At 49.7% G+C, this 24,482-nt stretch overlaps 1 protein-coding gene across 1 annotated transcript; it reads left to right on the top strand.

Moving 5' to 3' along the window:
* The first annotated feature begins 4,595 nt into the window (after nt 1-4,595).
* Nucleotides 4,596-24,482, top strand: slc12a5a (solute carrier family 12 member 5a). Its single transcript, XM_062459253.1, is given in 25 exon segments — nt 4,596-4,601; nt 4,688-4,834; nt 12,424-12,478; nt 12,832-12,861; nt 12,864-12,961; nt 14,790-15,037; nt 15,157-15,368; nt 15,477-15,644; nt 15,963-16,061; nt 16,501-16,558; nt 16,774-16,938; nt 17,041-17,169; nt 17,907-18,005; nt 18,088-18,206; nt 18,983-19,088; nt 19,931-20,099; nt 20,262-20,457; nt 20,605-20,774; nt 20,924-21,055; nt 21,608-21,715; nt 22,073-22,198; nt 22,840-23,036; nt 23,420-23,434; nt 23,716-23,849; nt 24,261-24,482. Coding segments are annotated over 25 exon segments (3,078 nt in total). The 3' UTR covers nt 24,353-24,482.

Here is a 24,482-nt window from a genome sequence, read left to right as displayed (position 1 = left end):
AAGGGGCTGGGGCTAAAGGCAGGAGGTCAGAGGCTGGAGTCCAGGGGCTAGATACTTGTCCTGGTGCAGCTGCGCTGAAGTGGTCTGTAATGTAACAGCAGTTGAACATCTGAGCCAGTCATCTCTGGCTTGACTCTGAATCCCAGGGGGCAGTTGGGCAGCTGTTCCACCCCTCCTTCCTCCCTCCTCCTTCCCTCCATACTGCCTGCTTACCTGTGGCTGTGCTGCAGCAATTGGTCCCTCTGCTTAAACTAGCCCAGTCCCTGGGGAAATCACCAGCCATGAGCCCCTGTCCTGCCCCCCATCCTCCCCCAGCCACCAGCCCCTCTCCCAGCTCCCCCTGCCTCCCCAGCCACCAGCCCCTCTCCCAGCTCCAGCTACCCCCCCCACCACCACCCCCCTACATATTCCCCAGGACCCATGCCCGTGACTGAGCTCTCCCGCCCTGCAAAATGAAAAGCCAATTGAATGAGAATGACGCCAGAGCTGCGCTGTGGCTAACTATAAACACCAAGTCTATCTATTCCCCACAGGAGAGATGTTGATTCAATAACACACAGAGACGGGAGTCCCATCTGCTGCTGCCGTTCCTACGATGTTAACTCATTACAGAGCCACCATTACAGATCCCACTCCATTTTGTTTTCGCCGACTGAATTCATCCCAGGTGTTTAGACAGCCCTGGAAGTTGTGTGGTCCAAATGAAGGCGATCAGGGGCCCAGATGGGAGCAAAAGTGCACCTGAATATCTCATCACAGCACAGCTCTCCAATTAGAGACGCTCTTTTGTAGAATTCATATTCTAAGGTAGCATCATGGGGGAAACTTGCTACCTTTCCCCAAGCAATACTACACTGTATATAAAACATATATCATACTATGTGTGTGCAAAGTACTATATGAACCCTTGTGTAAGCAAGTGGGGTGTCGAGGGTAGTTGTCGAGGTCGTGACAACGGTCACAACAGCAGCTCAGCACACTGGGGGGGGGGGGGGGGGGGGGGCGTTCAGAAGGCTTTTGTCCAGCGCCTCTCTCTCTCTGATCTGTTTCGATCGCCCTCTGAGGTGTCGACTCAGCGAAGGACAGGAGACTAACAAAGCGACCCGTATTGTACCACTCCACATCAAAGCACTCCGGGGGCCATTGAAGCTTTAGAAATCATATTTCATGTGAGGGCCCGGGACCACCTTGAAAGGACTTTTCATTTCCCAGGTGGATGGGAGGTGTTGCGTACGTTATTGTGGGCCTATGTAAATGGGGGATGACAAGGTGTTGTGTCTAATAATGTGCCTGTTATAAGAATCTGACCCCTGCTCCACCTACCTGAGGCTGTTTCTGCAGTTTCAGCACTTCTGAGTGTTACACCAAAGTGCTGATGGCAGGGCTGCCTCTCTCTCTGCAACACCTGACTGCTAATGCATACAGGATCTGTAGGAGCCGAGGCAAGGGAGGAGGGAGGGACCTGAGTGTTTAGGTATGTTTGGTTTAACTCAACGTTGCCGCTTCCAGAATGGCTCTATAGGTTTTATCGTACAGAATGAACTCAATCAAGCGCACCACAGGTGGTGGACAAAGTCTTGGGGGCCAGGGTAGAGTGACAGGGTCATATACAACCAGAAGTTGTTTTAAAACTCATTGTCTTGGATGTGAGTCAACAGTTTTTTATTTGATTATGCTTTGAATGTATTTTTTACCTAGAGATATAAAATAAATGGTAGGAACAAATACTATATTTCGGTTGCTCATGTACGATAGACGTAACAAATCCATTGAGCTAGTAATAACAATCCTTTGTGCCACCGAATTTAAATGACCAATTATATATTTCATTACTAGCTATGTAGAGTGTTGTTTATCTAATGACTAGATCTATTTATAGTCATGTTCTATCGCTGTGATGAATGAGGGGTTATGCAAATTCTAACATTTTGGACATGCAGAGTAGATGTCAGTGCAGTTAATTATCAAAATCTAAATGCCATTCGACTGTTTACCACACTGTCAATGTGACAGAGATATCCGACAGCAATCTTCATAAGGTGCTGGGAAACTTTAGGGGAGTGTTGAATTATTTAAAACGAAACTTTATTGAGATTCAATCCTGGCATGACAGTGATGAACGACTCTTTCTCCCCCTCATACTGAAGGCCACAGCAGGCACTTTCTCATTAGCATAACATCACCACCAAGCTAGCTGTGCTAACCTTTAGCTACAGCCGCAAGGCTAGTTGTTAGCTATTTGCCTTTCTGGGATAATACCTAGCATATGGCTACCATGCTAGTGCATAATGCAGTCACAGGCACGTTGTGCTAGCGTTTAGCATTAGGAATGGGGAGATGACAGAGATGGAGGAGGTTTGTTCAGCTCTGCTCCCACAGGCCATGTGATGAGGGACTGTTTAGGTTTGTTTAAAGCATGAAGCAGGTGCAGGCTGACAAGGTGCCTAGCCTTGAGCACATGTTCCAACCTGTGGAGACCGAGCTTCAAATCCCAGGACCTGCAGCTTGAGTGTTGCTACTGCTGGTCTGTGCTTCTTTCTTTTTTTTTCTCTCTCTTTTCAAATTCTGCCCAGCTTCAATCTCTGTGGGTGAACGTGAAAAGGCAGAGAAGATCAAATGTGCCAGTCAGTTAGATGTTTTATTTATACAGTTGATTTAATACTCAGTTTGTGAGTGTCCTGTTCTATAATTAGAGCACTATCTCTTTCTTCCACTCTTTATTTCACTCTTTCTCTCTCTGTCTCCCTCTATCTCTCCCTCTCCCTTACTCTCACTGTATGTGTAGCTATTTCTCTGGTGATTTGGAGACTTAGAATTTGCTGTTGTGACTTGTTAAGACTTGCATCTTTCAATAAATACATCCCTTATTAATATTGGAAGCCAAAAAGCGCTAATCAAATCACATGGAAGGCACCCGCAATTTGCATGCATAATATCACTCATTTACTGCCAGGTTTTCGTCAATACGCCTGTGTTTCCCTCAGATGATTCGATTAAAAGTCTGGTTTCTCTTGTCGACATCTGCTACCTCTTCAGAGTACTGTCTGGAAGGTTCTCTTCTCACTGAGTTCAGAAACCTGAAGCCGTCCTAACAGCACCTTATACTTTCCTTTCCTGACCAAAATCCAATTCATGTATCAAATATTGTTTGACTGTTTTGTACGTATATGCATTAGATTTGATTTGAGGGCCACTCCACTGATTTAAACAGAATAAAAAGCCCAATGATTTGCTAACTCAGCTGTGACACCATCCGTAGATCACATAGAGTATGTAGTATTAGTCCTACAAGCTTTAAAACATAGTTTGTCACACCCGAGTGGTTTGGTGTGTAAGCTTCAGCGGTAGCTGCTCATATGTTCTCGCCTTGTTCTGTCGATGTGAGAGCTTGCTGAATTATCATGGTCTTTATTCATCTTTGATTCCAACTCAAGCATGGAAATACTATTGATTTCACAGCATTCTAAGCAACACAAATGCAGTCATACCTTGTTTACATGAATGGATTGTTTCACTGTAGCCTTACTCGATTGTGTGACTTTTTTGCTCGAACACTTTCTACTGATTTGTGTTACTGGATTTGGCCGGTCAGCATTGAAACTGGACTGAACAGATGCTGTGCCTATTATCCTGTGATGTGACACATCAGGTCTGCTCCATCACTTAGGAGAATGGATATCGGTGCTATTACCTTCTATTGGCTGAGTCGTCCTTGAGCAAGAAATGAACGTATCCATTACACAATCAGGTCAACTGGGGTGTCCTTCAACTTTAGTACACACCATTATGTACACTACACACAAGCACACACACACACACACTCTTAGGAGCACGCACACACACACACACACAAGCACACACACACACACTCTTAGGAGCACACACATCCCTCCCTCAAAAAAACCTTCAGGAGGTGAAACCTTCCATTAATCTTTCTGGGGTCCTCAGCACAGCTTCGTAGCTAGGTAGGATTGGTAATTGAATGTGTTCCATACAAGCGACTTGGAAGGCCAGCTGATATGAGCACACTAGGGGGCCAGAACAGCCCCAGCACCAGCACCGGCCCCAGCCCCAGCACCAGCACCGGCCCCAGCCCCAGAACAGCCACAGCACCAGCCCCAGAACAGCCACAGCACCGGCCCCAGCCCCAGCCCCAGAACAGCCACAGCCCCAGCCCCAGAACAGCCACAGCACCGGCCCCAGCCCCAGCCCCAGCACCAGCCCCAGAACAGCCACAGCACCAGCCCCAGCACCAGCACCAGCCCCAGAACAGCCACAGCCCCAGCCCCAGAACAGCCACAGCCACAGCCCCAGAACAGCCACAGCACCAGCCCCAGCACCAGCCCCAGCACCATCCCCACAACTCCTTCATGAGGGAAGCAGTGAAGAAAGGAGGGGAACGTCTTCATCTTTTCTCTCACCTCTTTCACAACTTGCCGTTTACGTAACCAACACACATAAAAGTGTTAGAATCTTTCTCTCTATCTCTTTCTCACTCGCTGCCTCTTTCCTGGTCTCTGTTTATTTCTCGTTGAAGCGTAAGTGCTGAAAGAACAATTATAGTACATAACGCAAATCACACACAGGTGACAGTCATGAAGGTAACAACTCCTTCTGTCCTTCTGTCGTCCTCTCTCTCTCTCTCTCTCTCCATCTCTCTCCATCTTCCTGGTGCCCCTCCTCTCAGGCTCCCCAGCTGGGCACTCTGATGGGCGTGTACCTGCCCTGCATCCAGAACATCTTCGGCGTGATCCTGTTCCTCAGGATGACCTGGATGGTGGGGATCGGAGGGGTCATCGGCTCCTTCATCATCGTCTTCATCTGCTGCTCCACCGTGAGTCGCCATGACGCCCAACACCTCGGCATGTCCACTCCTGGACCCTTTGAGATATACACAAGCACACCACTGCTTCCTGGTCCAAACACATTCCCATTCTAAACCCACAGGCTCAGATCTCCGAGGGGCAGCAAGGATGATGTTCCAAAAGGGTGCATAGAATGTGTAGATGTCTAAACACCTAAACAGTGAACTCTGAAGGATGTTTAAATTTCAACATGTCTTCCTCTTAGAGTGCTACTACAGTCAATTGGCAGTACATGATCTCAACGTTCAATATTGAAATGGAAAGTTGAAAGACACATAAGTGTCAGAGCATATATTTGGTACAAATGCCGTACTTAAAGGTTCACCCTCCTCCATATCCACAACCACAGGGTCAGCTACATTGTAACGTAACCGTAGCAACCGCGGGCTTTAGCACTGTTGACGTAGAGGTGCTGAACAGACAGGCCTTAACAAATAGAGTCCCTGAAGGATCAACTGTCCAATAGCTGTTCCATTGTTCCAAATTAACCCTGACCACACACACACACACACACACACACACACACATACACACACACACACACACACACACAACCACCCCCCACATCCCCCAGGCAGAGTGTCAGCTGGCTAGGAGGTGATACACTGTGATGGTGTTTGACCAGGTTTGACATGGTCTTGTCTGAGAACATGCCCTTAGTGGCTGTTGTCGTGTCTCTCAGTGTGTGTGTGTGTGCGTGTGTGTGAGTATGAGTGTTGTTCTTTGTCGACTGATTGGAGAGCTGCACTCACCTCTCCCTGTAGACTTTAGACACCACACTATTGAAGACGTGTCATTTCCTGTCAGTAGCAAGCGTGGCCTCTTCGGGCCATCAGTGCTTTGTGAATGCATCAGTTTCTGCTTCAGGAGCCACCGGAGATATAGAGCTGTTCATAGCCTGGAGGTGCATGATGTAGAAGATGGTATGTGTACCTCTTCTGATGTGTTTTTGTGTTGTTTATGTGTGTGTGTCTGTGTAGGGATATCTGTGTGTATGTGTGCATGTTTTTTGTGTTCTTGTACTTGTGTGTGTGTGTTATACGTACTATATTGTTGTGATGTGCTTCATGCCCTTGTTGGGGTGTGTATGTGCGTAGATGTGTGTGTGTGTTTGTGTGTGCGAGTGTGTGCTTGCACGCCTCTGCGTGTTTTAGCAACCTAGATTTTACTGTTGCAGAGATAATAATAGAACGACACCCTCAATCCTCACACACAGAAACACACTCATGCACTATGCTTCTCAATCGTGTTAATCTGTGACAGAACATCCAAGTCTGTTCATATGGAGGGATTTACTAACAATATAGCACAAGAAATACCAAGCCAATTAGAAAATGCTCGTTTCTTCGATTGCTGTTATTTTCCTCCCTAGTGATTGTACAGAATGTCTTCACCCTACTTTAATAGACATCCTAATGTGCTACATTTATTCAAACAGACATGTTATTGTGTTCACTGTATTTAATATCCATGCAAATCGTGTCCTAACTTACTGGAAGTGCACTAAAGTGCAAACCTTCTGAGATCAAAGCATAGTTAGAAATCACAAGGAGTGAGAGCAAAGAGTACACACACACACACGCTGACTGTCTCTCTCTCTCCCTCTCTTCCAGATACACACACATAATTACAGGCACAGACACACATTGCTGTGTTTTTTTTTTGCACTAACTTAGAATGGAAAAAGCTTGCACACACACACACACACATGCGCGCGTCACACTGCTCAGTGCTGAGCCCTGGGGTGATGGGCTGAAGGGTTGGTGCAGCCCTTCTTCTCTCCTGCTGAGCCCCCTACACCTTACATAACACAACCTCAGACATTCTGCCTCTCACACTACCAGGAGGATGTGTGTGTGTGTGTGTGTGTGTGTGTGTGTGTGTGTGTGTGTGTGTGTGCGTGTGTGTGTGTGTGTGTGTGTGTGTGTGTGTGTGTGTGTGTGTGTGTGTGTGTGTGTGTGTGTGTGTGTGTGTGGAGGGTTGTTCGCAGAAGAGCCAGGGATTTATTATCCTCAATGACATTATTCACATCTCCTGACTCTAGTACAGCCTAGTAATAGAGTCAGTAAATTATCTGCACATTGAAGACATTTGCTGGTGTATTTCATGTTAATATTAAACGCTTAAATTATAGAGTCAAGTGTGTGTGTGTGTGTGTGTGTATTTTTAGATAGGATAATGAATGCTGTCTTGTCATCAGAGTAAAATGAGCCTTTATTTTCTGGGAAATCATCAGTTGTTTCATTACTTCAAGGTTGTGCCTCCTGATTGGAGGATGGGAGGAGTGAGGAGAGGGTGAGGATGGGAGGAGTGAGGAGAGGGGGAGGATGGGAGGAGTGAGGAGAGGGGGAAGATGGGAGGAGTGAGGAGAGGGGAAGGATAGGAGGAGTGAGGAGAGGGGGAGGATGGGAGGAGTGAGGAGAGGAGGATGATGGGAGGAGTGAGGAGAGGGGGAGGATGGGAGGAGTGAGGAGAGGAGGATGATGGGAGGAGTGAGGAGAGGGGGAGGATGGGAGGAGTGAGGAGAGGGGAAGGATGGGAGGAGTGAGGAGAGGGGAAGGATAGGAGGAGTGAGGAGAGGGGGAGGATGGGAGGAGTGAGGAGAGGGGAAGGATAGGAGGAGTGAGGAGAGGGGGAGGATGGGAGGAGTGAGGAGAGGTGGAGGTTTGGAGGAGAGGGGGAGGTTTGGAGGAGTGAGGAGAGGGGGAGGATGGGAGGAGTGAGGAGAGGGGGAGGATGGAGGAGTGAGGAGAGGGGGAGGATGGGAGGAGTGAGGAGAGGGGGAGGATGGGAGGAGTGAGGAGAGGGGTTGGTTTGGAGGAGTGAGGAGAGGGGGAGGATGGGAGGAGTGAGGAGAGGGGGAGGATGGGAGGAGTGAGTAGAGGGGAGGATGGGAGGAGTGAGGAGAGGGGGAGGATGGGAGGAGTGAGGAGAGGTGGAGGTTTGGAGGAGAGGGGGAGGTTTGGAGGAGTGAGGAGAGGGGGAGGATGGGAGGAGTGAGGAGAGGGGGAGGATGGGAGGAGTGAGGAGAGGGGGAGGATGGGAGGAGTGAGGAGAGGGGGAGGATGGGAGGAGTGAGGAGAGGGGGAGGATGGAGGAGTGAGGAGAGGTGGGGGGTGTCCGTCCTCCATCTTCTCCAGAGATGGCAAAAGGAAGAGAGGGGAGAACCGAGAAGCCTAAAACCGAGTAGATTAAAGCGGAGCAGAGTTGCAACACAGTAGAGTATAGTCCTCATCAATGATGCAAAAACAAATTACAACCATTTGAAACGTTTTGAAAGTTTTTTCCCCAATATAAATGTAAACCTTTCTGAAGGTTTTTTTTTTTTTTTTGTTTTTTTACCTTTTGTTTCCACACACATGGCAAAAAGGTTTTTTGAAATCAAACAAAACAAAAAAACATTCAAGCTTTCCAAGGTTTTTTCAAACCTTTTTTCAACCTTTCGAAAAAATTATAGTGAAACGTTTTCATAATTTTTTCAACCTTTCAAAACATGTTTTTTCGAGCATACTTTCCCCTAAATAAATTTCAATCTTTCAAAACTTTTTTGTAAATTTTATTTTTTTACCTTTTAGAAACTTTTTTTCCACACACACGGCAAAAACGTTTTTAGAAACAAAACAAAAAACCATTCAAGATTTCCCAAAAACAAGTTTCTAATTTTTGTTTTTTCAAACTTTTTTTCACATACATGGCAAAAAATAGATACAAATAAACATTCAACCTTTCAAAACTTCACAACCAGCATCTGACCCCACGATATGATGGAGCCCAGCGGAGGTAGAGGGAGTGGAAGAAGAAGGAAAGGGAGAAGGAAAATGAGAAATAAGAAAAAAAGGTAGAGAAGCAGAAAGACAAGCGTGACAGCGGTTGGAGCACAACACAACCTTTATTTATTTAGCTAGTCATATTCTTATTACAGAGCCGTCCAGACTAACAAGGATGCAGAACTGGAATGCTTGTTGTTCAGTCAGATGAGGAACAGATGGTGTTTTGACAGTTCTTACATTTACATTTATTCATTTAGCAGACGCTTTTATCCAAAGCGACTTCCAAGAGAGAGCTTTACAAAGTGCATAAGTCACTGATCATAACAACGAGATAGCCACAAAACATTGTGAGTAGCCAAAACATGAAGCACACATTGTGAACAACCAAAGTAAGTGCCCAAAGGGAAGAACCATAAGAGCATGTAGTTAAACAAGTTACAATTAAACAATATGAACTGCTATAAGTGCAAGTGTACCTGTGGAAAAAAAGACAAGCAACAATAATAAAAAACTATATCACAGCGAGTACAAACAATTTTAAATCAGTTACCACTAACCACAAGAGCAACAAGTCTCTGAGCAAGAGTCATTGTGATCCTTGAGGAAACTAACATCGGGTCAAGCGAACCATTCCTAAGTACCGTTGTACTCCCGGAACAAGTGCGTCTTGAGCCTTTTCTTGAAGGTGGAGAGACAGTCAGTGTCTCTGATGGAGGTGGGGAGTTGATTCCACCACTGGGGGGCCAGACAGGAGAAGAGCTTGTGTTGGGACCGGGCGGTCTTGAGCGGTGGGACCACCAGGCGGTTGTCTGAAGAAGACCGTAGGTGACGGGTGGGGGTGTAAGGCTGCAGGAGAGACTTGATGTAGACGGGTGCAGTCCCGTTCACTGCTGGGAAGGTCAATACCAGGGTCTTGAATCTGATACGGGCCATGATAGGTAGCCGGTGGAGAGAGATGAGGAGCGGGGTAACATGGGAGCGTCTGGGTAGATTGTAGACCAGGCGGGCCGCTGCGTTCTGAATCCTCTGAAGAGGGCGGGTTGCACATGCTGGGAGACCAGCGAGCAGCGAGTTGCAATAGTCCAACTTGGAGAGGACAAGTGCTTGGACTAGCAGCTGGGTGGAGTGCTCAGACAGGTATCTCCTGATCTTCCGGATGTTGTAGAGGGTGAATCTACACGACCGGGAGACCGCAGCAATGTGGGCCGTGAGGGAGAGCTCCTCGTCCATGGTAACCCCAAGGTTCCTATTCTTCTTCTCCCCATGTGATGACATCATCTGTTGCTGTAAAAAAAGGGTGTGCTTTCACCTTGATTTATCATGTGACTGCCACCCTCGCCTGGAAATTGCATAGGCGGGTCTCCTAGACCTAGACAGTTGACACTAATCCTATACTACAAATTCTCCTAAACTACAGATCCCAGAGTCTACGCTAACAGAGTCATAGACCTTTAGTGCTCAATTTAGCTAATCTGAATTTGTTTTTATGGGATTATACAAGCAGAACCTCAGCTCTAGTCTTGCGGACCACAGACCTTGAAATGCCATATCTTTCTATAAGGATATGAATGTGCTATGTGTATAGGAGAGGAGATGTAGTACATTTATCTAATGAAAACTGTATGTCCTCCCTGAGTTCAGGGTGTATCCTGTGCTCCCGTCAGAGCCAATCACATCCTCCTCAGCAAGGTTGTCCAGGGGTCATTATCACAGGGCTACAGCGCGCCACCAAAACAACATGGCCGCCGAGGGGAAGGGAAGGCAGGCGGGCGGGAGGAGGCTTTAAAGGCACGCTAATGAAAATCAGTTGTTTGTCTGTTTAATCCGGCAGACTAAAAGGCAGGCAAGCAGGCTTGCAGGCTTCCAGACAGACAGACAAGTAGGCAAAGAGTTAGTCAGTCAGGCAGACAGCTAGACAGGCAGGCCGACAGACCTGCCTCACTGTCCTTCAGTCATCTGAAAGACAGACAGCTGTCCACGGACTTGGTGAGTGTCTCTGTCCCCCTGAAGGGTTTCAGTTTAATCGGAGCACAAACTGTGGGCCTAGAGCTGCTCCGCCTGGACAGCTTCTGAACTGCCGAGGCCTTTGCAGCACAAGACAGGCTGAATAAACCCTCCATCTGTTTGGTGAGAGGTACATGAGAGCAACAGGGTTAGATTTCTCTGTTAAACAAACTGCTGACAACCCCAAAGGTGACTAGAACTAGACCCTGGGCAATCCTAGAATAGGCTCTGGTCAATCAGTGACACTCATCTATCAATCAGTCAACCAATCAGGATGAGGGTTTAAAATCAGCAGTGAAACACCACCACCTCCGGCCCCTGATTTGAACACCATTGGTTTTGACAATGGATAATCGGACCAATCACAGTTCAGTCTGTGGCCAGCTTCTGTCTCTGAACCCTGGGAGCCATCCCATTGGTCAGACGGCCGAGGTGCTATTTCTGGATGTTGATTCATAGCGTCGGTTAATGTCACACTGTGTTGTGACGCCCCAAGGGTCATGTGACTCCGCTGGGGAGCAGAGAAGCGGAGTGACTAAACGGGGTGACACAGAAACACTCACCCCCCCAATCATCCCTCTCTTCTGCTGTATCTCTCTTCCCCTCTCCTTCTTTCTGTCTCTCTACCTTTGGCTATCTCTTCCTCTCTTTTTCTTTGTCGGTGTATCTGTCGGTTATTCTGCCTGTCAGTTTGTCTTCCTGTCTCTGTACGTCAGCCTGTCAGTTTGTCTGTCTGTCTCTCCATGTGTCAGTTTGTCTCTCTGTGTGTGTTTCTGTCTAGCTGTCTGTCTGTCATATGTCTTTTATAATGGGTTGTTAAAGAGTTGATTGATAGTCAATCAAGTATTGTCAGGATTCAAACAGTAGTGTGTGTGTGTGTGTGTGTGTTCTTGGCTGCAGCATCATAGTTACTCACTCTGTCTCCAGCTACCTCTGTGGCTGTCCCCATCAGATAAAACACTTTAACAATTACTGTCTTATCTGCTCCCTAAGGAGAGACCTGGCTTATTAGGACCACATTACTGACTAATATAAAACCATCACACCAGCTACTCTCACACAGACCGAACACACATTCCCACACGTACCCCTTGCACACACACGTATACACCTACACACACAGACAGGCAACATTGCAGGCAGACAGATGGCAGATGGCTGATTGACCAGCATACAGGCAGACAGACAGACAGACAGACAGACAGACAGGCAGACAGGGCTGGCAGTGTCATGGGGTCCTGTGACCTGTCACAGTCAGTCTGGGTGACTGTGAGTCGTTGAAAGCTTTTGGCAGCTTGTATTGGTGTTTACCTAACCTGCAGATATGAATCATGTGCTTGTGTGAGTGTGTGCTTGTGTGCTTGTGTGAGTGTATGTCATTTTGTGTTTGTGTCAGTTACCCTCAGAACTTGTGTGCACAGATGTCAGTTCCCTGTTGTCCTTAAGTTCTCTATGTCCAGAGTTCCTTCCCCTGACTGGAGAACCAAAATGTTCTGTCTCTGAGGATGGAACATCCACGCTCAACACAACACGCAGCGTCACATGCAAATGTCATTCATTCAGTATTGTGTCAGAAAGTGTTAAATAAAGGGTAGAGTATTTCATAATATCAATTTAAACTGACTCTGTGATGTCTCTCTCTCTCTCTCCTCTCTCTCTCTCTCTCTCTCTCTCTCTCTCTCTCTCTCTCTCTCTCTCTCTCTCTCTCTCTCTCTCTCTCTCTCTCCTCTCTCTCTCTCTCTCTCTCCTCTCTCTCTCTCTCTCTCTCTCTCTCCTCTCTGTAGACCATGCTGACTGCGATCTCTATGAGTGCCATCGCTACCAATGGAGTGGTTCCAGGTGGGTGAGACAGTGTTGGCACAGTGCTGGTATCGTCGTGCCTGGCTGGGCATAGTTAACCATTCCATTTCAGTGTTTGTTTTTTACATTATTGTTTTTACGCCTGTCAATATATCCCCAGCAGCAATATCAGTATAATTTCCTTGTCATCTATTGACATCTGTGGGTAGCTGAGAAGCCCATGGGGGCACTGATTGTTAAAAGGGCCATCAAAATGAAATGTGAATTTGATTAGAACATCAATGTTAGTAATTCATGTATTCTTGTGTGGGTGTGGGTGTGCTGTCGTATATGTGTATGTGGGCTTGTTTGTATGTGTGTGTGTGTGTGTGTGTGTGTGTGTGTGTGTGTAGCTGGAGGATCCTACTACATGATCTCCCGCTCGCTGGGCCTGAGTTTGGTGGTGCTGTGGGCATCTGCTTCTACCTGGGGACCACCTTCGCTGGAGCCATGTACATCCTGGGCTGCATCGAGATCTCGCTGGTGAGACAGCGCTCACTGTCTCTCTGTGGCGGGTCCTTCTTTCTCTCGCTCTTTACTTCTCTCCCTGTCACTTTCCCTCCCTCCTCTTCTTCTTCTTCATTCATCGCTCCTCCTTGTCTCTTTCCCTCTACACCTCGCTCCATATTCATCTTGCAATTCCTCCTCTTTGTCTCCTTTAATCCGTGTGTGTTTCTTCTTCTCTGCCTCCCCCTTTCACTGTCTTCTCTTCTCCCAGTTCAGCTTTGAAGCTATTTTCTCCATCTGTCTATTATTTCAACTGAATTCTAATCAATTCTAGATGAAACATAAAGATCTTTCATCTCAGCCTGCCCTCTTTCTTCCTCCCCCTCTTTCTCTACACTCCTTTCTCCTCTGTCGCTCCTCTTGCTGCATTGAGCTCTGGGTAATTATGTTAATTTGGCATTAGGGAGAAATCATGCCATTGGCTAAGAGCGTTTGGTTTAAGTGCTGTGTTGCCGTGGTGCTGTCGACCATGTCTGGATCTGGACGCTGCCTGTGCTGGTGTGGAACTGTCTTCTGGGTCAGCTGGCCGAGGTGGACTACTGCCTTTCTAATGGGGAAAACATCTCCTGAGAGAGAGAGAGAGAGAGAGAGGGAGAGAGGTGTGAGAGGGAGAGAGAGGGAGGGAGAGAGAGAGAGGGGAGAGAGGGAGAGCGAGGGAGAGAGAGAGAGAGAGAGAGAGAGAGAGAGAGAGAGAGAGAGAGAGAGAGAGAGGGAGGAGGGAGGAGAGAGGGAGGGAGAGAGAGAGAGGGAGAGAGAGAGAGAGAGAGAGAGAGAGAGAGAGAGGAGGAGAGAGAGAGAGAGAGAGAGAGAGAGAGAGAGAGAGAGGGGTACAGGATCTTAAGAATTAGGGAGGAGGAAGACGACAGGGGCGCAGAGGGGATAGAAATATGGAAAGTGAAAAGGCAGTAGAGAAATATAGAGAAAGAGACAGAAGCCTGATTCGAATGTGGTTTATCCTTCCACACATTCCGCCAACACAAAACACTGCTATTTCAGGAAACGTGACCATTTGACACAAGAGGGAGGGCTTCTACTTACACCACCACCAGCTCGCTAGATTACGCTGCATCTAACACTCAGTGTATCTCCAAACAAACCAGCCTGTCAGGCCTTAACCAGGCCTGTCAGGAAGCCAAACAGAAACATGACCTCAGCCGGCTTCAACACCAGAAAGCTAGCAGTTCAATGATGTCTGGCCGATGCTTCGGCTGAGGAGAGATCTTTTGCACACAGACACACACAGCTGGCTCAGTTATTATTCGGATATGTTACTGTTGTCTCTATGATAGAGAAAACAACGTTTTCCCCAGTTTTTAGCTGTAGTAGACAGTGTTGGATGAGGCCGTATCAACTTGGACTGAACTTCTGCTCAAGTGTAGCTGTGTCGGCGTAACTGACCCCTCTCCACAGTTACGTAAAAAGATGAACAAGGACACGGCATGTGACAGACACTGATTGGCCACTTAGTGTTTTTATGATCTCCTAATGGGTGCTTCTATTTTTAGATGAACCCTTGATATGAAGAATAGTGGGAAATCCATTTAGAATATTAATCCCATGCTTGACTTGATCTAATGAGAGGAAAATGGGTTTGTTACTTCAGTCTTCGTTTGAAGAGGCGTAACAGTACCATCATGTAATGGTTGTCCTCCTCCTGCCTCCCCCCTCTCTCTCTTTCTGGCTCTCCATCTCTGCCTTTTCCCCTCTCTCTCCCTCTCTTTCTCTCTCTCTCTCTCCCACTCTCTCCTTTTCCCTCTCTCTTTCTCCCCCTTTCCTCCTGTCTCCACCCTCCTCTCTCCTCCAGACCTATATCCTGCCCCAGGCGGCCATCTTTAAGATGGAGGGTCTTGAGGGGCCCGAGGCGGAGGCGGCCCTGCTCAACAACATGCGTGTGTACGGCACCATCGTGCTCAGCTTCATGGCTCTGGTGGTGTTCGTGGGGGTCAAGTACGTCAACAAGCTGGCTCTGCTCTTCCTCGCCTGCGTAATCCTGTCCATCATCGCCGTCTACGCCGGGGTCATCAAGACCGCCATCGACCCACCCGACTTCCCGTGAGGGCCGAGCTAGCACACACACACACACAGAATCCCACGCACACTCAAACACACGATCACACACACCAGATGATGAGTTGCTGGGTGACAGCTGTGTCAACCCCACCCCTCTCCAGTGTGTGTATCCTGGGGAACCGGACTCTGGTGTGGAAGAACTTTGACGTGTGTGCCAAGACGGTGGAGGTGGCTAACGGCACCGTCACCACTCAGCTCTGGAAGATGTTCTGTGATTCGCCGCTCCTCAACGCCACCTGTGATGTGTACTTTGCCGCCAACAATGTGACCAGTATCCAGGGAATCCCTGGGGTGACCAGCGGAATCCTCAGGGGTGAGACGACACACGCACACGCACACACACACACATACAAAATACACATACAAAATACACAAATACAAGTCATCCACAAGCCACTCATGTCCTCCCCTGACTCCTCAGAGAACCTGTTTGGGAACTACCTTGAGAAGGGTTCCCTGGTGGCCAAGCTGGGCATGGAGTCTGTGGAGTCAGTAGACGACCCCTTAACCAACTCCAACCGCTACGTCCTGGCTGACATCTCCAGCTTCTTCACCCTGCTGGTCGGGATCTACTTCCCCTCCGTCACAGGTGTGTGTTTGTGTGTATGTGTGAAAGAAGGAGAGAGAGAGAGAGAGAGAGAGAGAGAGAGAGAGAGAGAGAGAGAGGAGAGAGAGAGAGAGAGAGAGAGAGAGAGAGAGAGAGAGAGAGAGAGAGAGAGAGAGAGAGAGAGAGAGAGAGAGAGAGAGAGAGAGGTGGAGAATGAAAGACTATTTCTGCCTCTTTGTATGCGGGTGAAGGACTGTAATGAATCTTTTTCTCTTTGTTTGTGTATGTGGATAATGTGACTGACCATTTTTCCTCTCTCCTTCTATCTCCCTGCTGTTTTGGTCTCTCCCTCTGTTCTAGGGATCATGGCTGGTTCTAACCGGTCTGGGGACCTGCGTGATGCACAGAAATCCATCCCCATCGGTACCATCTGTGCCATCACAACCACCTCCTTAGTTTGTATCCTGCCACAGCGCCCTCTGGGGGACCTAGCATGCTACTGCAGGGAGCTAGTCCAATCTACAGACTACAAACTGGCTGAGATGGAAGAACAATTGACCGTGATCTAGAATCGTGGATGCGTGTTAGTATTGTGTACATTGTGTTGAAGCGTTGCTTCAGGGACTATCCCCCGGCGGATGCTAATGAAAGCACAGCTTTGTGAGTAAAACGGCAAACTTAGCTTTGAATTGACCAATTTCGCTCCATCAGACTTGAGTGTCTGGCGATTCTGTGTTGCCTGTCAAGATCCACACAAGGCAGATACAAACAGAGGAACATCCATGTTCTACCACAGACAGGCATGTAGCTCTCCTAGCACAGACAGAGGAACATGAGTGTGTGACAGATGAACAGGGGCTTGTTGTGTCTGTGCATGTTCCTGATCTCGGCCTCTCAGACATGTCCAGTGTGTTTCTGTTTGGAGCCTGCATTGATGGTGTGGTGCTCAGAGACAAGTATGTCACTCTTCTTTAACACATTGCACCATAAACAATGTGCCATGTTTAGATACTTCATACTTCTAGTACAGCATAAAACATCAGTAGGCATGTCAACTGGAAACATCAATTAAGACTACATTGTCAACTATGTGACCTCTCTCACAAAGGGCTGCAGGGATATCACATTTCTGGTGTTCTGATTGGCTGTGTTACCTGTCTATCTTTCCCAGGTTTGGAGAGGGGGTGAATGGGAACCTGGTGATTGGTACACTTGCCTGGCCCTCACCGTGGGTGATTGTGATTGGCTCCTTCTTCTCCACCTGTGGGGCGGGGCTTCAGAGTTTGACTGGCGCTCCACGTCTTCTGCAGGCCATCTCCCGGGACGGCATAGTGCCCCGCCCTCCGGGTCAGTCCACCTGTCAATCACACTGCTTAGCCAATTGTGTATAACCGACGTGCATATCCCTGACTGATGTGTGTGTGATACGTGTGTGTGTGCGTCTCCAGATCTTCGGCCACGGCAAGGCGAACGGGGAACCCACATGGGCTCTGCTGCTGACAGCGTGTATCTGTGAGATCGGCATCCTGATCGCCTCCCTGGACGCCGTGGCGCCCATCCTCTCCATGTGAGGCCCCGCACGGCCGCTCTGCCCCGCCGCTCTGCCCCGCCGCTCTGCCCACCCTCTGCCCCGCCGCTCTGCCCATGCTCTGCCCCTGCTCTGCCCACGCTCTGCCCCGCCGCTCTGCCCATGCTATGCCCACGCTCTGCCCCGCTGCTCTGCCCACGCTCTGCCCACGCCCTGCCCACGCTCTGCCCCGCCACTCTGCCCCTGCTCTGCCCCTGCTCTGCCCACGCTCTGCCCGCCGCTCTGCCCACCCTCTGCCCCGCCGCTCTGCCCCTGCTCTGCCCCTGCTCTGCCCCTGCTCTGCCCACGCTCTGCCACGCCGCTCTGCCCACGCTCTGCCCACGCTCTGCCCACTCCCTGCCCACGCTCTGCCCACGCTCTGCCCACGCTCTGCCCCGCCACTCTGCCCACGCTCTGCCCCGCTGCTCTGCCCACGCTCTGCCCACGCTCTGCCCACGCCCTGCCCCGCCACTCTGCCCACGCTCTGCCCCGCTGCTCTGCCCACGCTCTGTGGGCTCTGTGTGTGACCATGTTACTGTGCCGCCGCACACCTGCAGCGCCGGCTCACTCATCCATGTTGTTGAATGAGGAGTTGAGTCAGCTGTTGGTGCTGTGCTGATGACTGTGCTGGCTCTCTGTTTAAACTCCACCCTGCGCTTCATGAGCTGCTAACTGTGCTTTATGTGTGTGTGTGATCCGTGTGTGTGATGTGTGTGTGTGTTCCTCTCTGCTCTCAGGTTCTTCTTGATGTGCTACATGTTTGTGAACCTGGCCTGTGCTCTGCAGACCCTTCTGAGGACCCCTAACTGGAGACCTCGCTTCAAGTTCTACCACTGGTCAGTTCAGAAACACTACTGTGTGTGTTCATGTGTGTGTGTGTGTGTGTGTGTGTAACTGGCTCTCTGTCTGCCCCTGCAGGGCTCTCTCCTTCCTGGGGATGAGCTTGTGTCTCTCCCTCATGTTCATCTGCTCCTGGTACTACGCCATTATTGCCATGGTGATCGCTGGCTGTATCTACAAGTATATCGAGTTCGCCGCGGGTGAGTGAAGCACGACCCCTGGGACAGATTGGATTTTCTGTCGGTGTGTGTGTGAGAGAGAGAGAGAGAGAGAGAGAGAGAGAGAGAGAGAGAGAGAGAGAGAGAGAGAGAGAGAGAGAGAGAGAGAGAGAGAGAGAGAGAGAGAGAGAGAGAGAGAGAGAGAGAGAGAGAGAGAGAGAGATGGATGGAGAGAGAGAGAGAGAGAAAAATATATAGAGAGAGAGATGGAGAGAGAGGGAAAGAGAGAGGGAAAGAGAAATGGAGAGAGAGAGAGAGAGAGAGGAAGAGATGGAGGCGATGGAGAAGCCGGGAGAAACATCATCCATCTTGACGACAGTTCAGGTTTACATGCGTGTCTGCTGTCTTGTCAGCCTAGATGAAGTCACAAACCACCAGAGCGTCAAGATAGTCAGCCATCACCCTCAGTCCAAGAGAGAGGAACGTAGACTAGAATACAGCAGAACAGAATAGATTATAGAAGAATAGAATACACTAAGTACACAGCAGTGTTGAGAGGAATTGGATGATAAGAGATTGGTGATGGATGATTTGTGTGTGGTGTTACCTGTGTTATGTGTGTGGATGCACTGTGTTATGTGTGTGGATGCACTGTGTTATGTGTGTGGATGCACTGTGTTATGTGTGTGGATGCACTGTGTTATGTGTGTGGATGCACTGTGTTATGTGTGTGGATGCACTGTGTTATGTGTGTGGATGCACTGTGTTATGTGTGTGGATGCACTGTGTTATGTGTGTGGATGCACTGTGTTTCAGGGCAGAGAAAGAGTGGGGTGATGGGATCCGTGGGCTCTCTCTGAGCGCTGCGCGCTACGCTCTGATGAGGCTGGAGGAGGGGCCGCCACACACAAAGAACTGGAGGTAGACACACGCTTACTCACACACACACACTCACACACACACACACACTCACACACACACTCACACACACACACACACTCACACACACACACTCACTCACACACACTCACACACACGCTTACTCACACACACGCTTACTCACACACACACACTCACACACACACACACACTCACACACACGCTTACTCACACACACACACTCACACACGCTTACTCACACACACACACTCACACACACTGTGAAGCACGGAGACAGACTCCAAGAGAGAAGGTACGCCAAAGGGTTTTAATAGCACCTTTTGGTACAAAACAAAAAAACATTAACAAAAACTGAGTTACGTCGGCTTTTTCTCCCAGGGTCTCTTCCTTCAGCCCTCCTGGCTCATGTGGTTGGTCTCGTTCCTCCTACGGCAAGCCTGTGTAGCACAAAACCATGTCAACCCCCCTATTGCCCCTGTTTGTCCCCTTTTGTACTCACCAGGCGTGAGGTAGATGAGGAACAGGTGTGCCTCGTTGAGGCTTTGCTCCTGTAACGAGGCCAACGGGCTGCCAGGCCCATGGCTGACAAGGCCCCCTTGTCACAACAGTCACACACACGGCTCTCTCCAGAGGACGGTGTCTGAACTACTGAACTAGTAGTTTCTGGAGAATGAGGCTGTTTTTAACTTTACCATTGTCATACTTTATCCTGTTTGGGTAGTATTTGTGGGCTGTTTATATTTTCTTCTTTAATGTCCCTCTCTCTTTTTTCAACGTTCACGTTTCCTTCTCCTCTCCCCTCTATCCTTTCCCCATCAACCTCTCTGGATCTCTTTCCTCCTTTCCCCCCCCCCCCTCCCTAGACCACAGCTGTTGGTTCTGGTGAGCACTGACGCGGAGCAGAACGTGGAGCAGCCACGCTTGCTGTCCCTGACCAACCAGCTGAAGGCTGGCAAGGGCCTCACCATCGTGGGCACTGCCATGCAGGGCACCTACCTGGAGAACCACCCACAGGCCCAGAAAGCTGAGCAGGTAGGGAATCACACACACACAGGTCCCCCTATGCTCAATACCCAATACTAGACCTTACAGGCTTGTACATTCTGAGATTTTCTCATTTTCTCTCTCCTTATCTTTTTCTGTTTCTTACTCTCTCCCACTTCCTGTCTCCCCCCCCCCCCCCCCCCTCCACAGGCCCTGCGTAAGACGATGGAGACAGAGAAGGTGAAGGGCTTCTCCCAGGTGACTGTGTCCTCGAACCTGCGGGATGCCACCTCCCACCTGCTCCAGGCCAGCGGCCTGGGAGGACTCATGCACAACTGTGTGCTGGTCAGCTGGCCTCGCAACTGGAAACAGGCTGAGGAGAACCAGGACTGGAGGAACTTCATAGGTGAGTCCCCTCTGGCTGGGTTGGGCTAAGCTGGGCTGGACTGGCCTTAAGGACATACGCCCCGATTGAAGACACTAAAAGTGTCATTCCTATCCTTGTAGAATAAAGAATGTCCATCCCAGATGTGTGTGTGTGTGTGTGTTGTAGAGTTGGTTCGGGAGACCACAGCGGCCAGCCTGGCCCTGCTGGTGCCTAAGAACATTGCAGCGTTCCCATCCAACGGTGAGCGCTTCACTGAGGGTCACATCGATGTCTGGTGGATCGTCCACGACGGAGGCATGCTGATGCTGCTTCCCTTCCTTCTGCGCCAGCACAAGGTAGGCCCCGCCCTCCCCGCCCTGCCTTCTATGCCCCGCCTTCCTCACCCGCCCCGCCCTCCTCGAGTCTTATACACACCCCAAACCACCAATGACCACAGACAGTGGATGTGATGAATGGTGACCTGACTGGATGTGTTTCTCCTCAGGTGTGGAGGAAGTGTAAGATGCGCATCTTCACCGTGGCCCAGTTGGACGACAACAGTATCCAGATGAAGAAGGACCTGACTACCTTCCTGTACCACCTCCGCATCGACGCCCAGGTGGAGGTGGTCGAAATGGTAGGTGGGGCGTGTGTGTGTGTCTTTGTCTTTGCACATCTCTTGGCCCTACGTGTGAACTAGCCTAGTGTGTGTTGTTGTGTGTGAACTAGCCTAGTGTGTGTTGTTGTGTGTGTGTGAACTAGCCTAGTGTGTGTTGTTGTGTGTGTGTGAACTAGCCTAGTGTGTGTTGTTGTGTGTGTGTGAACTAGCCTAGTGTGTGTTGTTGTGTGTGTGTGAACTAGCCTAGTGTGTGTGTGTGTGTGGGTGTGTGTGTGTGTGTGTGTGTGTGTGTGTGTGTGTGTGTGTGTGTGTGAACTAGCCTAGTGTGTGTTGTTGTGTGTGTGTGTACTAGCCTAGTGTGTGTTGTTGTGTGTGTGTGAACTAGACTAGTGTGTGTTGTTGCGTGTGTGAACTAGCCTGGTGTGTGTTGTTGTGTGTGTGTGTGAACTAGCCTAGTGTGTGTTGATGTAGTTGCCCACCGTGTGTTTTGTGGTTTGTGTGTACCAGCCCAAAGTGTGTGTTGTGATGTGTGTGTGCTCCAACCCTGTGTGTGTGTGTAATCTCCGCCAGCATGACAGCGACATCTCAGCCTACACCTACGAGAAGACCCTGGTGATGGAGCAACGCTCGCAGATCCTCAAGCAGATCAACCTGACCAAGACGGAGCGGGAGAGAGAGGTAGACATTTACATTTAGTCATTTAGCAGACGCTCTTATCCAGAGCGACTTACAGTAAGTACAGGGACATTCCCCCGAGGCAAGTAGGGTGAAGTGCCGTGCCCAAGGACACAACATCATTTGGCACGGCCGGGAATTGAACTGGCAACCTTCAGATTACTAGCCCGCTTCCCTAACCGCTCAGCCACCTAGACACCTGCTGCCCACCTCCCCTGCTGCCTGCCAGGCACGCAGGCACACACAAACCACCCAGTGCACCACCCAGTGCACCACCCACTAACCAAAGAACCCCCCCCCAGTTACTGCATCGTATGTTCATGGGTGGACTGAGTTTCTGACCCCCTCCTCGCTCCTCAGATCCAGAGTATCGCAGACTCCTCCCGTGGGTCGATCCGTCGTAAGACCCCTGTCGCCGTGACGACCCAGCTCAGCGTGCCGGAGGAGCAGCCGGGGGGCAGCAAGGAGGAGAAACCTGAGGAGGAGGTAGGAGGCGCCCTCACACACATCCAGCCATCCATACACACACAGCCTTCCATACACACACACACACAGCCTTCCATACACACACACACACAGCCTTCCATACACACACACACACACACAGCCATCCACACACACACACACACAGCCATCCACACACACACACAGGTAGCAGTAATGGCTAAATTTTACTTAATCATATGTCAGAGCCCATACTTCTTTACCTTAACTTGAGTGAAAAAGTGTATTCAGTAATTTAACTTTTACCAGAGTATTTTTAAACATGAGTATCTGTACTTGTACTTGAGTGAAGGATGAGGGTACTTTAGCCATCTCTGCTGCTGTTCATGGAAAAAGACTCAACTGGCTGACTGGCCGGCTGGCTGGCTGACGCATCTGAGATTTCCAGTAACAACTCTCTCTCTCTTTCCTCTCACCTTCACACACTATTGCTATCTGTGTCACCCCGTTCCTGCTCCTCATGTTCTTGTTCTACCATCTCCTCTGCTCTGCGGTTCCACCTCAACCTTATCTGGGGTTCCACCTCTTCTGTGGTTCCTTCCTTGTCCATATGTACTGCCCCCCCCCCCCCTCTCCTGCCCCCCTCTCAGTCTGCCTCTGTCCCTGTGTCCCCCCCCTCAAAGGTCCAGCTCATCCATGACACCACCACCCCGGCCAGCCCGGTCACCCCTGCCTCCCCCCTGACCCCCACCACTGAGAGCACCCTGACTCCTGGCACGCAGGTCCAGATGACCTGGACGGAGAAGTCTGACGGCGAGCCTGCCAAGCCGGCAGGGGCAGCCACGCCCGAGGGCATCAAGGACATCTTCAACATGAAGCCGTGAGTCCAGAGACTGACTCAGATGAACACAGCAGGCTGGACGAGTGTAGAAGGGTTTATTTACCCAGAGTAGCGGACAAAGCAGTTCCAATAGCTTTGAAATGTCAGTGCTGACAGGACAAATCTGATTTTGTTTACGTAATCTTATTTTATAAGACCAGCTCCTCTCCGGGGAAATGCTGAAATGGTTTATTTGGACACCGTCTTCCTCATCCCTCTCTGTTCTGAGTAATAACAGGGGTGTTTCTTCCCTGAAGTTGATCAATTTTGCTCCAGTAAATTCTGGCCCTACATCTCTGTTTAACCTCTGTGTTTTCCCTCTGTGTTTGATCTCTGTGTGACCCTCCCTCACCTTTTTGTTCTTTCTCCTGGCCATGCTGCAGAGAATGGGAGAACCTGTGAGTACTTCAGATTATCATGAGACCCTGCCTACGGGATTTTAATTCTGTACATGGAGACATAACATTGTGATTTGTTTTAAGAGTCAATGTCAAGTCCACATATGAGAGTGACTGAAGAACATTTATTCTCTGTGAATTTATCTTCACAGTCGGTGAAAATCAATAATATTCTACCAGCTAGTATTGATGTTTACATGTACAGTACAGCTGAAATATAAACCCCCGGAACCTATATGTTATGCTGCAGTTGACTAAGCCGTCGTTCTCCGTCCCCTTAGCAACCAGTCCAATGTGAGGCGCATGCACACAGCGCTGCGGCTGAACGGTGCCATCCTGAAGAAGTCCCAGGATGCCAAGCTGGTGCTGCTCAACATGCCCGGCCCACCCAAGAACCGCGCGGGAGACGAGAACTGTATCCTTCCCCCTGATTGGTGTTCTGCCCCACTGTTGAGCTGCTGGCTCTTCCTGGAGACCTACCCTCCTGCAGGATCAGCTCCCAGGTGGGAGGGGGGGGGGGGGCAGCAGGGAGGATGGTGGGAGGAGGGGGGACTTTGTTTAAGGTGACATGGTTCCAGTCAGGTCCTTGTGGCTCTTAAGTATTGGTCGCTGTCACTGTGAGGAAAGGCACTGGCGTGCTCTCCCACATCACAGCCAACAGCTCCACTCCGACTCGTTTTGTTGTTGTCTTTCCTGCTTGATAGACCTTTGACTTCCTGCCTGATAGACCTTTGACTTCCTGCCTGATAGACCTTTGACTTCAATCACATGATGTGGAAACTTCCAGCATGTGTCCATGAGTTTCCCTAACCCCTTTCCCTCTCAGATATGGAGTTCCTGGAGGTCCTGACAGAGGGTCTCAACCGGGTCCTCCTGGTCCGTGGTGGAGGCCGTGAGGTCATCACCATCTACTCTTGAGAGATCAGCTGCCCCCCCCTGCCCCCCCCCCCCCCACGCACACCTCACCCAGTACTAATTTTCATTTGTTCATGTACAAGTTTAATCTCACACTCCATGACACTCCATGGCCAGCTTCATTATCAGCTTC

This window comes from Osmerus eperlanus, chromosome 1, assembly GCF_963692335.1.
Source record: "Osmerus eperlanus chromosome 1, fOsmEpe2.1, whole genome shotgun sequence".
Taxonomy (NCBI): domain Eukaryota; kingdom Metazoa; phylum Chordata; class Actinopteri; order Osmeriformes; family Osmeridae; genus Osmerus; species Osmerus eperlanus.
Note: the sequence above shows the minus strand (reverse complement) of the source record. Positions and strands in the feature narration are given on the sequence as shown.